Genomic DNA, 13939 nt, shown 5'->3' on the forward strand with positions numbered 1-13939 from the left:
GCAGGTAGGTGGGGGTGTGTAGCTTAGACCAGTAGGGGTGACTTACAAAGGGTCAAAAAATCTAAAAATGACCTCTTCACCTTGAATATTATCAGCAGTTCGTAATAACTATATATTACGAACTAAATTACTGTTAAAGCAACATTCAAAAATAGAATTCAACAGTCAAAAACAGAGGAGGTAAATGCTCGAAACGGAAGAAGTCAAAATTCAGTCATGAGCAAACTTGCTCTAGCTAAAAAAAACATAGCCGGTGGAATACCGGAAACAATTCGAAGCGTCGTGCAATAAAATCTCTAAACTAACCTTACCAAAATCAGAACATCAAAATAGACACGCGAAAAAAACCAAAAAGGAACACAACACAAAAAAAGCAGCGCTAAGTAACCGAAAACAAATAATAGCCCTTCTTAAAAAAGTATTTTTTATAAAATGAAGTTCGGAATGATTTTTTTTAGTTCAGGGTTGTGGAAGGTACTGGGGGTAGGTGAGGGAGCGTTTGGGGTTATGTGGGGGAGGGATGGGGTAGCAACCATATGACATCATGCTATCACAATCTATTGTTCACCAACCGCTTAACTAAGAGTGCTACCTACAATTCGCAAAATTCCTTCCTATAACCAACAAAACAAACAATCGACTAACGTCGAACGATCAGCTCTCAAACAACTACGTGAGTTGGCTTCGTCATGAGCAAACTTGCTCTAGCTAAAAAAAACATAGCCGGTGGAATACCGGAAACAATTCGAAGCGTCGTGCAAAATCTCTAAACTAACCTTACCAAAATCAGAACATCAAAATAGACACGCGAAAAAAACCAAAAAGGAACACAACACAAAAAAAGCAGCGCTAAGTAACCGAAAACAAATAATAGCCCTTCTTAAAAAAGTATTTTTTATAAAATGAAGTTCGGAATGATTTTTTTTAGTTCAGGGTTGTGGAAGGTACTGGGGGTAGGTGAGGGAGCGTTTGGGGTTATGTGGGGGAGGGATGGGGTAGGTAGGTGGAGGGCAGGTAGGTATGTGGGGTCTGTTATTTAGATAAGTTGGGGTGACTTACATAGGATCAGAAAAATCGCAAAATGATCTCTTCACCTTGAACATTACCAGCTGTTCCTAATTACTATACATTAAAAACTAAGCTAGAGTTTAAGTTTACAGTCCAATGTTTGAAAACAGACGTTTTCAAACAGACGATCTCAACGTTTTAAATTAAAAGTCAATAGTTCATGACTTCCGCTAAAAAAACCGGTCGAATCTCAATACTTCTCTTCGAATCGTAAAAACCTGTAGAATACCAATACTCCTCTTCGAGTCGTAAAAAGACATAAACGTTTACAATAATTACTTCTCATTCGAGAGCAATTAAAAATGCTCTCATTGAAACCAGGCATAGTAAAACTACAAATTCAGCCGCAGTCAGTTCAAAAAATTTTCTAGAAACTGGAAATTTCCTGTAACACTAACTTCATTAGGGAAAGATTTGGCAAATTTCCTCAGCACATCAGGCGCATACTTCTGCACTTTGTCACAATTTTCTCCCAACATCCAGAGAATACTGGCCCTAGCCATCGGAATCGTGATCTTATCTATCATTTTGGCCATGTGCACTATGACTGCTAAATTCTCATCCGGTTTCTGCTGTAACAATTTCTTAGTTACCACAACGCTTTCTGCAACTACGACTTCGTTTTTGCTCGCCATCAAGCCCATTAGGCCGTGTAAACATTGATCCGACACTTCGGCTATGGTAGTAGCACAGCGGCCAATCGCGTAGATGGTCGCAGCCACAAATTTAGGATCACTATTGTGTACATACGCCTGAAACGGACGTCAATTTATTAGATGTAGAATTGTAATTTTCCATCACGATATGATGTTTTCCTGACAAATATTACCTATGAGTTCAAGCTATTACGCTGGCTAACAAGCCAAATTTTCACGTATAACAATTAATATTATTCATGAGATCTACAAGCTCTCAAAGTTTCAAAGAATCAGAATCACACTATTATCCCTGCAACCATATGACATCATGCTATCACAATCTATTGTTCACCAACCGCTTAACTAAGAGTGCTACCTACAATTCGCAAAATTCCTTCCTATAACCAACAAAATAAACAATCGACTAACGTCGAACGATCAGCTCTCAAACAACTACGTGAGTTGGCTTCGTCATGAGCAAACTTGCTCTAGCTAAAAAAAACATAGCCGGTGGAATACCGGAAACAATTCGAAGCGTCGTGCAATAAAATCTCTAAACTAACCTTACCAAAATCAGAACATCAAAATAGACACGCGAAAAAAACCAAAAAGGAACACAACACAAAAAAAGCAGCGCTAAGTAACCGAAAACAAATAATAGCCCTTCTTAAAAAAGTATTTTTTATAAAATGAAGTTCGGAATGATTTTTTTTAGTTCAGGGTTGTGGAAGGTACTGGGGGTAGGTGAGGGAGCGTTTGGGGTTATGTGGGGGAGGGATGGGGTAGGTAGGTGGAGGGCAGGTAGGTATGTGGGGTCTGTTATTTAGATAAGTTGGGGTGACTTACATAGGATCAGAAAAATCGCAAAATGATCTCTTCACCTTGAATATTACCAGCTGTTCCTAATTACTATACATTAAAAACTAAGCTAGAGTTTAAGTTTACAGTCCAATGTTTGAAAACAGACGTTTTCAAACAGACGATCTCAACGTTTTAAATTAAAAGTCAATAGTTCATGACTTCCGCTAAAAAAACCGGTCGAATCTCAATACTTCTCTTCGAATCGTAAAAACCTGTAGAATACCAATACTCCTCTTCGAGTCGTAAAAAGACATAAACGTTTACAATAATTACTTCTCATTCGAGAGCAATTAAAAATGCTCTCATTGAAACCAGGCATAGTAAAACTACAAATTCAGCCGCAGTCAGTTCAAAAAATTTTCTAGAAACTGGAAATTTCCTGTAACACTAACTTCATTAGGGAAAGATTTGGCAAATTTCCTCAGCACATCAGGCGCATACTTCTGCACTTTGTCACAATTTTCTCCCAACATCCAGAGAATACTGGCCCTAGCCATCGGAATCGTGATCTTATCTATCATTTTGGCCATGTGCACTATGACTGCTAAATTCTCATCCGGTTTCTGCTGTAACAATTTCTTAGTTACCACAACGCTTTCTGCAACTACGACTTCGTTTTTGCTCGCCATCAAGCCCATTAGGCCGTGTAAACATTGATCCGACACTTCGGCTATGGTAGTAGCACAGCGGCCAATCGCGTAGATGGTCGCAGCCACAAATTTAGGATCACTATTGTGTACATACGCCTGAAACGGACGTCAATTTATTAGATGTAGAATTGTAATTTTCCATCACGATATGATGTTTTCCTGACAAATATTACCTATGAGTTCAAGCTATTACGCTGGCTAACAAGCCAAATTTTCACGTATAACAATTAATATTATTCATGAGATCTACAAGCTCTCAAAGTTTCAAAGAATCAGAATCACACTATTATCCCTGCAACCATATGACATCATGCTATCACAATCTATTGTTCACCAACCGCTTAACTAAGAGTGCTACCTACAATTCGCAAAATTCCTTCCTATAACCAACAAAACAAACAATCGACTAACGTCGAACGATCAGCTCTCAAACAACTACGTGAGTTGGCTTCGGCTGCAGCTAGCTTAAGCTTACGACGGCTGCTCTCTATGGGTAACGGGCAGCACTGTATCTCAAAGAAGACTTCATTTGATAACTTCAGCTCTTTCAATTATTTCGGTATGAGATTTAGATCACGCATTTCCTAAGTTCTTCAAGCTTCAAATATGTCAAAAAATCTGTAGGCATCCGATCTTGATCTCGCAGTTCGTCAGCCCCTCCTCCCCCCCCCCCCCTAATCGTCAAAAAGTTGATGAAAATACAAGGTACCTGGAACTCCTTGAGAATGAATCCGATGGACGTCTCACTAGCCAAGTTGGTCAATATCTCCAACTTGAGTAGTTTCACATGAGTGGGGTCACTTGCTCTGATGTAGAAACTCTTCAGATATGGCTCCACCAACACTTTGTGGTTACGTGAGAATGTCACCAGCCAGTTCAACACTATAGCTTGAATTTCCCTTAAAAATGCATCAAAATTTCATTGATGCGGATTTCATTGAGGACAATCCGATCTGCTCGCTTTTAGTTTTGGGCGAGGCGAATTAGCAACTCTCACCATTCAAGCTATTAACGATTTCAGAGTTTCATGGGAACAATTTGAGTCTTTAATTTTCTATCTAGAAAAGACGAAATTATTATTTCTCAGATCAGATTAAATTTTTCGGCTATTTTTCTACAAATAACACGTAAATCCATGTATCACCGGTTAGATTTCAGTTTCAAAATTTATACTTCATATGGTAGGATTTCATCGTTTTTAATTAGAACTGCGGTACCTCTAGAGAGATATAAATTTAATTGAGATTCATAGAGTATGCAAGTGGCTCTATAGTGTTCTAATTTAGCGATTTCAAAGCAATTGAATTTGCGCGCAATGTTCAAATACACGAATCCCATTTTCTCAACAAATGCTTAAGTTAAGAAATCAAAAACTTACCTATGGGATTTAAGGAGCCTAATCATTGGTTTGACAATACAATTGATCTCAGATCTGGGAGCCAGATAGTAATACATTTGGCAGACAGTCATGACAACAGCACTGTTTCTACTTTGAAGAAGAGGCTTTGAGTTCCTCAGGAGCAGACGATGGTCCGGATCCATGACGTTCTTCGCCGCTTTCTCACTCGACGCCACAGACTGTTTCTCATCATCACTCTCTTCGTCTGAGGAATCGGCAAAGAATTTCGACGGATCGTCAGTTGTTTTCTTTGGAGTAATATCATCCATCGATACATCGCCCTGTTAAAAAACATCAAATTTTTAACTAAACCTTGTTAACTCAACTTTTAATTTTTGAACAGGTATGTTAAAAATTATAATTACGATGTTAAACATTACTAGCTAAAACAGTATGCATTGTACTATTTAGGATTCGTGGAACTCTGAATCAAAAATTATAGGTTGCGATAGCCATCACTCATAAAATTGACTTTATATAGCTACAAAACTGATACTTATTTGGCTAAATCAAATAAAACCATGTTAATGAGCGAAAGATCAAACAAGTTTCAAATAGTTTAAGGTATTTTAAATTTTAAGTATTGTAGGAAATTTTGTTAAAGGTTATTTTTATTAAATATTAACATAATTTCCTACAATAATTTATGATGACCAGACATATATAACATAGCCAATAGATTGCTGGATAGCTTCAAAATTGACTTGCGGTCCATAGAATACTGATAGAAACAGCTACAGAAATGAGTTATCAACGCCGCTTTGAAATTTGTTGAAAAACTTTAGGGGTAAATTAAAAATGGCTTGTTCAAATTTAATCCACAGAAGCCTTTTTTATTCGGGAATTTTAGCTGACATAAGAGTTTCCTTGACCTTACACTAATTCAAAGTAAACTTAAGTTTTCAAAGGCAGAAATCATTTTGTTTAGTAAGTTAAGTCACGATGATCAAAAATCTAATCATGCCCATGACCTAAAAGCTTTTGCAAGAAAGGATGTGAAATGACGTCACGCACTCAAATGCTGTAGGTGAGTGGAAGAAGTTAGTTAGAAATTTTGACTGACGCTGAAACTCTGACTGACGCTTTGCTGTCTGATCAAAAGTGAAACAAAAAGAGTGTCAGACGACTAACAAACACATAGGAGGACGAAGAACAATTCAGAGAATTCAGCACTTCTAAGTGCTGAAGAACAATTCAAAGAATTCTCATTAACTGAACAAAAGATTTTTTATAACACCGCTTTCTCAATCTACTTGAAAAATAGAGTAAAAAATCACACCTCAACCACACTCACTTTTTCGCTTCACGTCTTGTTTCCGTATGACTACTTCAATTCGACTTGAAAAATAAAATCATAAAAATGTGTGAACAGATCTTCAAGGTCTAAAAAGAACGGAAACGGAAAGACCAATTTCGATCACGAAAATGTTTCACAAGAACTGAAAGGCAACTTGCTTGCCTCGCTCTTTACTGTTCCATCTCGTTTCTTGCAAAGAAAATTTAAAAAAGCATAAACATAGCTCGCAGATCGCCGGAATAGCTGCGAAAGAAAAGACTCGAGGGCCGTATAATAAAGATAGAAACAGATACAGATATAAATTGAAAAAATCGACGCCGCTCAAAAAACTGGGTAAAAAACATTCAGCAATAAATTAATAAAGCTTGTTAAAACTCATTCCGCAGAAACCTTTTATTAGGGACCTTTGACCTTAAACTAATTCAAATTGAGCTTTTTTAATTGAACTTTTAATTAAACTTTTAATTTAAACTTTTACAGTGAACGCTTTACAGTGAAAAAATCATTATTGAGTGAGGTAAGTCACGCAAATTAACTTGAAACCTTTGCTAGAGAGAGAATGAGAAATGACGTTACGCGCGCAAACGCTGTTTGTGAAAGGAAGTCTCTCAGAAAATTTGACTATTTCAGCTTTGCTGTGTGAACAAATGTAAAACGAAAAAGAGCGTCAAACGGCGTAACAAAAAACCAAGAGCACCGCAATATAGCTCCGCTCAGCTTACAGCTTCGCAGCTATAAAAAGATCATAAGAGACCAAATAAATAAATCAAATTTCCAAATGTCTCTGATAAGATGTCTGCAGCTAACTAAAAGGTAACATTTAGGTAACACTGTTATACAACCAAAATAAAATGAGTGAACTTCTAAGAGCATTTTTCACTCTATCATTCAAAATTTTAGTAAATAAAAATTGCTTTACGTTAGGACAAACGCTCAGAATAAAGCAACGAAGTAACTATTAGTTTTCAAAGAAAGTCATTTGGCTCTGAATGGACAAATTGCCATGACAACTTAAATGATACAATATTGACTTTGAAATTGCCTTTTGCAGCCACTTAACGCGTGCAGCTGCTTAGACGGAAGATGAGCACCTTAGACTGCGCAAAAATCAAGCTTGGCAAACGTTAATTCAGTCGGACGAAAAATAAGTTTTCACTTCATTTTAAAGCCATTAAATACCCCTCCTGTCCAACAATGTCTGAGTTTTGCAAAGAAAACGCCACAGGATACATTTCAACGAACAGTATGTTTTGTTTATTTTCGAGACTTTCAATAAATCAGTAAATACGAACAGCAACTTTTAAAACAAAACAACTCTTGCGCTGATAATTTTGTAAATAAATGTAATAGGTTCAATGCTACATTTACTCGACGGAAAATTTTTTTCTGAAGAACGCTACACCGTTAGTTGATTAAATGCAAACTCAGACGCTGAAAAGGAGTCGGCTTTATTGAAAATTGTTAAAATTTTCAATTCGATAGAGAACATCATGCTTAACTTAGATTCTTTTAGCTTAGGTTTGCACATGAGGACCTCAAAGTGCCAACAATCTAATCTAGGTGCCATTTAAGTCTATTTTAAAATCTATACTAGCATCATACTATTTCTGTAGCTTAAACAATCTCGCCAATCTAAACAATCATAAGTAACGCAATCTGCAAGTTTTGGTAGCTTTCTCTGCATACTTACCAACCTACTATCATACCATGTCACAGATTGAAATATGACTCAAGACCAATTTGAAAGAGCTAAGTGATCAAACAATAGACTAATGATATATCGCTTGATTGTTGTTTGCAAAATGCTGGTGGCTAGATCAAATAGCAGCCTTTAACGCATGCGTATATACCTGTCGGTGTTTCAAACTTCGAACCCATTGTTTGACCTCCGCAAACATCTTTTGTTACTCGTTGCGTAGAGCAAGATAAGCCGCCAAATCTTCTGACTGTAGCTCCAATATTATCTCAATCACATTTCGACCACGATGAGGGCTTAAATTTGAACCATTCGGAACCAACTTCAGATGATTCGAAAGTTGAATCCCAGACAGAATGCCATGACAACCCAATAGTTCAAAATCACTCTTCAGTCCTCTTGAACTTGAATTTTAATCTTAATTCGATTTTATGAACGACTAACTGGTTGTTAGCTGGTGGAATTGTATTACCTTTCTGAATGATTGAGAATATTTTCCGCTAATACACCCCAATCCGTAAAAACAACGCTTAAATTCCTCGAATTCTAAGGAACGCTCAAGGATTTTCCAATTAATTTACCAACAAAATGTCTCTACAAAACTTCTAGGTAGTGTAATTAGCAACAGACAAGCAAACTTAATTGTTTCGAAGAAATTTTAAATAAAACTTGAACTTCAGAGTTCCGCCAGTCACCAAAGCTTAAACTTATTTCCCAAATTTGTTACGGAAGTCTCAATCGCAGATTTCTTGGTATTGAAACATAGCACTTTCGATTGCAGTTGACCTAAGTTCGCATCAAGTTGCTTGCTGGCGGCGGATGGGGTCGTTGGGGGCATTAACGGAAACTATACAGAATCAGTAGCAATGAGGAACTACGCCAAATGCGGTGGTGTGACTAGGGGATGCTTTTTAGCCCCCGCGGGTTACCTATTCTGTGCGTACATTTCAATCTACTGCACCTTCGCGGATAGATGGAGTTACAAATCAATAGTAATCCCCGATTTCCTCAGCTATGACTCAACAACTGCAGGGACCTTTCAAGTGGGAACCAACAGTCTAAACCAGTATACTGAAACATGGACTGTAGGGAGTTCAGTGACTGGAATCAAAGAGATGACCAATAACACGCAGTTATTTCACAAAATAGTTCTCTATCCGTCCAAACCACGTCATGGTAAGCTCAGACATATTTAGCTTTTAATCTGTTTATTGATAATCCAATTCATTTTTTTAGTCTACAATAACAGCAGAAAATTTGAACCTGAGCAAAAGCTGCCTCAAATTAAATGGGAACAACCACAACACCCCTAGCTTCAAAATCCGAAGCCACAAAATTGATTTTAAAACCATTTCTGAGGAACACTAGAAAAAACTCAGGTATGCAGGGGGATCTAGCACAACCAATGAAAGGGGTGTGACTATCATCTACCCGTTCAATAAAATTCAATAAAATAAATGTGGCTGCGAATAAATTGATTGTCGCAAGAATTTTTAGACGTACGTAATCAACAGCGAAATTTTGAATTTAAGAACTTTGAAGTGTTTTCCCCTTCAAGCTTAATGTTCCGATAGAAATGCCTAACCCTGATAACAGCTGATGGCTCATTTTATTTATTTAAATATATAATTTCAAATAACTTCAATTAGATCTTTGGAACCTGGAAACCAGTGACAACTCAAGGACATCTTCCTCAACTACTCTCACATTCTACTTCGGGTTGTTCCACGTATGTAGACACGACATGGGCAAGTGCTACATCTACTCTTTTCCCGAGACTGCTCATTTGAAAGCTCTCTTCATAGCCGCAACCTACATTCTCCTCATAGCGTCTATTTTCCCTATCATCATTTACCAATTGCGATTCAGGTTACATTTGTTTCAATCTCAGTTTTCGCTCAACATAATTCAGTATACTTTTTTTCCGAGAGTATATAATTCGGAAGTGCATTTCACTTCTTTATTTTGTAATAAAACAGAAGTGAAATTGATATATCTAACACAGCAGACAACTAATGTAATTTAAAGCGAAAAATACTGTAAAACAAAATGTGAAATAGCGTTTAAAATTTCAGTTTACAATTTTAAATGGAAAGTCATTTTTGGCAGCAGAATAAATGAAAGTCGTATAAAGCTATCATTCCAGAAAACGTTCTTGCTCTGAATAATTCTGCAGCGCTCCATGTTCGATTGGTCGGCCAAAATTTACAAACACGTGAATGTAGTTTCGCAAAAGTAGTTTTTAACCTCTAATGCAAAACTTACAGGAAGAATGTTGAACCAGGTTTTCAATCTTAGTTAAGTTTAATTTTTGTCAATGCGACGCTGATTTTCTAGCCAATCTTATTTCAGAAATAAATATTTTTTTCAACAGAATCAGGACCCACACTGCAACAAAACCGACAGGAAAAAAGTGCGTTAAGATCTAATTTTATGAGGTTCCGTCATTTTGAGCTCCAAATTTCCCTGAATTTTAATTTGTTACTGCAGACACCTAATTATTCGATTTCTGATTTCTCAACGATGTGAGAATTACAGACCAATAGACGTAGCACAACGATACAGTTCTAATTGATACCCAACTACTTCTTTTTCACAAACTTCACATTACTTTTTTCCTCCAAGCAATTAAACAATCTTGCAACTCAAGATCTCGAAAAGATTCAGAAATATTAATGAAACTTATTTTTAACAGATACCATTTTTACCACGCCAACAATCGAATCGATGCAAAAATTATAATTGAATCGTTTCAAATAATACTTGGCAAGATCATTTTTGAATCGCTCTACGTTCCTTCAATCCGAAGAAAAATCACAACCAAATTGAAACAATTGCTACTGTTAACCTTAGTCTCAAAATCTCCAACATGACGCAAATTCCTCTGCTAATGATCCACTCAATTCTAATCATATACGTGTTGGGAATATACGGGAGGGACAACAGGGCCAGAGGTCACGAGATGTCTTGGACATATCACATCTCGAGCAGCTTGTGTGCACTGCCTTGGATAGTGTGGTACTGGTACACTTTGGAGATGGGGAAGGAGCGAAACAGGAGAGCGACGGAACAAAATGACACAGTTTGTTCTTTCAGTGCTCCGGTGTAGTCCCTTTTTCTTGACTTGGATAATATCTTTGATAATAGAAAAGAACTCAAAAAATCAGTTTTGGATATTATATTACATAAGTTTTATGTTCATTTGGCATTGAGCTTCCAGCGAGGTTTTTCTCTATTTTAGATTAAAGTGCTCAGGCTATTTTAGTCTAAGCTCTCCGTGCATTTTCTCTTCTAGGAAATCATCACATCTCAGGCTTCCAACTCTTCTGCCAATGGCCCCAACAACTATCCACAAGAACCACCCGAGGACTACGGTTGGACCGGATACCAACCAATCAAACCCCCCAGCTACCAAGAGGTGCAGCGAAATATCAACGACTACCCACTTTTAGATTCTTCTCACGCAATTCCAACTTCATATCGAGTCACTCCTGAAAGGAGAACCCCTCCTCCAAGCTACACTGGGATAACTGTAGACCTTCCTTCTTACCACAGTGCTGTGGGAACTCACGGACAAGCTATTCGACCTTTAGAAAATGAAACTAACATCAACTCATCAACCCCGATTGCAGATGAATTGCAAGAACACATATGCTAAATTTCAATGCCAAAAGAACTCAAGCCCTTTGACCAATGCTAACCTCTTGACATAAATGCTAACTTAATCTGTCAATCAAATTTCAAAGTTATACTAATGGATCGTGTGGTAACTATATCATCGGAAATCAAAGGCAAATGTGTGCTAAATGATAATTTGGCACTGTTTCAAATTACCCGGCAGTAGAGTAAATTGTTCAAATAGGGCTAACATACCCTGTAACACATCACCAGACGCTGGGTAAACTTCAAACAAAGTCTCACTGACGTCTCCAAATATTAGCTTAGAGGTAACAGTATACAAAACATAACCGTTATAGAGATCTTTCTCACGGTCACGATCACATGATCTGCACACGTTCAACAAAAGTGACTTCTTTAAAAAAAGATACAAAAAGATACAAAAGACTCACTCCTTTGACAAATTTCAAAACCTCGAAACGCTAATAAACGTTTGGATGGACCATTGTATACACTTTGTTATGATTCAAAATGTTGAGAGTACAAAAAATCGTTGAGATGCAAAGTAACCAAAACGACAAACAGGACGGTTGGCAAATATCAACTTTTCTAAAAATTATTGACCTCAAAACACGAAAGCATAAAATAAAAACCGTGACCAAACAGCATTCAATTTTAACTAGCAAACTTTCTTTATCCATTCCAATAGGCAATAGAGTGACAAAATTAACAAGGAAATTTTTTAAAAACATAGAAAAACAGAAATATTTGGAAAACAAAATGTGACTGAAGCACTAACATTAACTCCATTTTGTTGCATCAGAGGGTGACACCGTTAATGGCGAGACTATTAGACTAGAAAACAATAATTGTTCCGACCCTCTTGAGGGGGGAGGAACTATATACTCAAATGGGTTTTTTTTTTGTTCCGTGAATTTTTGCCGATCGATATATTCATCGTAGAGAGTTGAGACTGGTATCATTAGAAAGCTCGTCCAGCGTAGAATATGGAATTAAAAAGATTTTTTCAATTTTCGTTTTCTACAGGGAGTTATCGAGGTTTAAACTTCTGAAAAAAGTAGAGTGAATTCACGTTGTTTTTATTCACATTTTCCGGAATTTTTGCCTAAATTTTCGTCAGTTTTGCTAAAGTTTGCTATAATTTTTAAGAATAGTGTCGTTTATTTTATTTTTGAAGACGAACAAGCATTGTTGATTGTTTTAAGTTAATTTTTTTGGTCAAAAACTCTGGATAAACATTTCAAAATTTAGCCTTTTTCATCAAAAACAGCACGAAATAAGCTACTTTAGTCCACTTTGATTAAATTTGCCGACAGTACACCCCCAAACAACACTCATACAATCTTTGTAGACTCAGAGGGGGGCTATTTCTACTTCAGAGTCCGCTGAGAGTGCTCTGTAGTTAAAACTTTGCCTTTTTTGCTAACTTTACTCATTGATTATCAAAAAATTTCTTTTTGAGTTTAACTAACAAATTATCCATATCCATAACATTCGAAAAAACAAGTGTTTCTATTGGACGATAAGCATTAGCAGGGCTATTTTGGAACCAATCTTGGACTGATTATCAAAAATGCAGAATTTATTTTGAGTTTTCAACTAACAAATGATCTATATCTACAACATTCGAAAAATCAATTGTTCCTAACGGAAAATAAGCATTAGCAGGGATAGTTTTGGGCCATTCTTGGACTGTTACAATCCAAAAAAAAATCGGGTTGTAATCAGTCGGTCTTTTTTTAAAAAAAAGACCTTTTTTTTTAATAATAAAGAACAGAACATATCAAATCAAAGCTCAGGAGTGATAGGTCCAACCAATTCGCTTACTAAGCAGGTCGAAGCTAATGCATTTAATTTTTTACTTGAAAGTTTATGGTCGTTTCTTTTAAAAATAATTGACTTTTAAATAAATAATGGCTTAATTAACTTTTCCTCTATTTTTTTCTTAATTTGTTCAACTTCCAGCTTAGTTTCAGCAAAGAAAGAATGCTTCTTCTTTCTACTGATTTAACATTTATTCTCGGTTGCAGTTTTAAGCCTGGAGTTATTGTTTTCTGGCTTTGATACTACAAGATTTTAGATTTTTGTTTGTTTTGATATTTGCCAGTTTTTCACGTTTTCTAATTCTGTCACATTATCACATTATCACAGTTCTCATGTCTCATTATTAGCGTTCAAAATAAGGCACATATTAAAATCGTAAAAGATAGACATCATCGTTTTAACGGCTTCGACGCCTCTTTCTTGAAGAAATCAATTGAATTTTTCAAATTTTGTCTAACTGTCATTTATACTTTGTCGTTTCGGTCGTATGAAATTTCCTGTATAGTGATAGCTTTCATTGGCTTTTCATGGAAAAATAGAAGAACCGATATTCTGATATTAGTAGATAGCTGGTGGCTTTCATGACTTTGAAAACAATCGTTTTCCAAAATTAAAAAAAAACTTTTCAATTTCGCAATTTTGTTCTTTTTATGTTTCTTTTTGTTACCTAATCTCGTTAGTTAATTACAGGTCAAATATGACATTATGGGTGTCAAGGGAATAAAAGGGATTGGTGTCCCAAAATCTTTTTTTAAAGAATTTGTTATGACCTTACTGGCTTCGACACCGGTTTTTCACAAAAAAAAGTAAATTAATTTGATTTTTGTCATATTTGACGTTCTTTTTGTAGATGCAAGAAAAATTCTG

At 36.3% G+C, this 13939-nt stretch overlaps 2 protein-coding genes across 14 annotated transcripts in view; one reads left to right on the top strand and one right to left on the bottom strand.

Moving 5' to 3' along the window:
- Positions 1-13939, bottom strand: part of LOC142344506 (AP-3 complex subunit beta-1-like) — a 120058-nt gene that overhangs the window by 45022 nt on the left and 61097 nt on the right. For all 9 annotated transcript variants that reach the window (XM_075396213.1, XM_075396212.1, XM_075396211.1 and 6 more), the window contains 4 exons: positions 4596-4897; positions 3927-4116; positions 2960-3313; positions 1467-1820 (listed from right to left, as the gene is read on the bottom strand). In XM_075396213.1, the coding sequence (XP_075252328.1) occupies positions 1467-1820; positions 2960-3313; positions 3927-4116; positions 4596-4897 (1200 nt within the window). The remainder of the gene's footprint in view (positions 1-1466; positions 1821-2959; positions 3314-3926; positions 4117-4595; positions 4898-13939) is intronic.
- Positions 7649-11368, top strand: LOC142344508 (uncharacterized). 5 transcript variants are annotated; one of them, XM_075396219.1, is made up of 5 exons: positions 7649-8092; positions 8463-8785; positions 9259-9478; positions 10463-10691; positions 10905-11368. In XM_075396219.1, exons 2-5 carry the CDS (start codon positions 8476-8478, stop codon positions 11265-11267), a joined length of 1122 nt encoding a protein of 373 aa, XP_075252334.1. In that variant the 5' UTR covers positions 7649-8092; positions 8463-8475; the 3' UTR covers positions 11268-11368. The 5 variants fall into 5 exon arrangements, with proteins under 5 accessions (XP_075252334.1, XP_075252335.1, XP_075252337.1 ...); XM_075396220.1 differs by having other exon boundaries at positions 7649-8074; positions 8465-8785; XM_075396222.1 differs by having other exon boundaries at positions 7649-8074; positions 8471-8785.

This window comes from Convolutriloba macropyga, chromosome 8 (genome assembly GCF_964194025.1).
Source record: "Convolutriloba macropyga chromosome 8, txConMacr16.3, whole genome shotgun sequence".
NCBI classification, from domain to species: Eukaryota; Metazoa; Xenacoelomorpha; order Acoela; family Convolutidae; genus Convolutriloba; species Convolutriloba macropyga.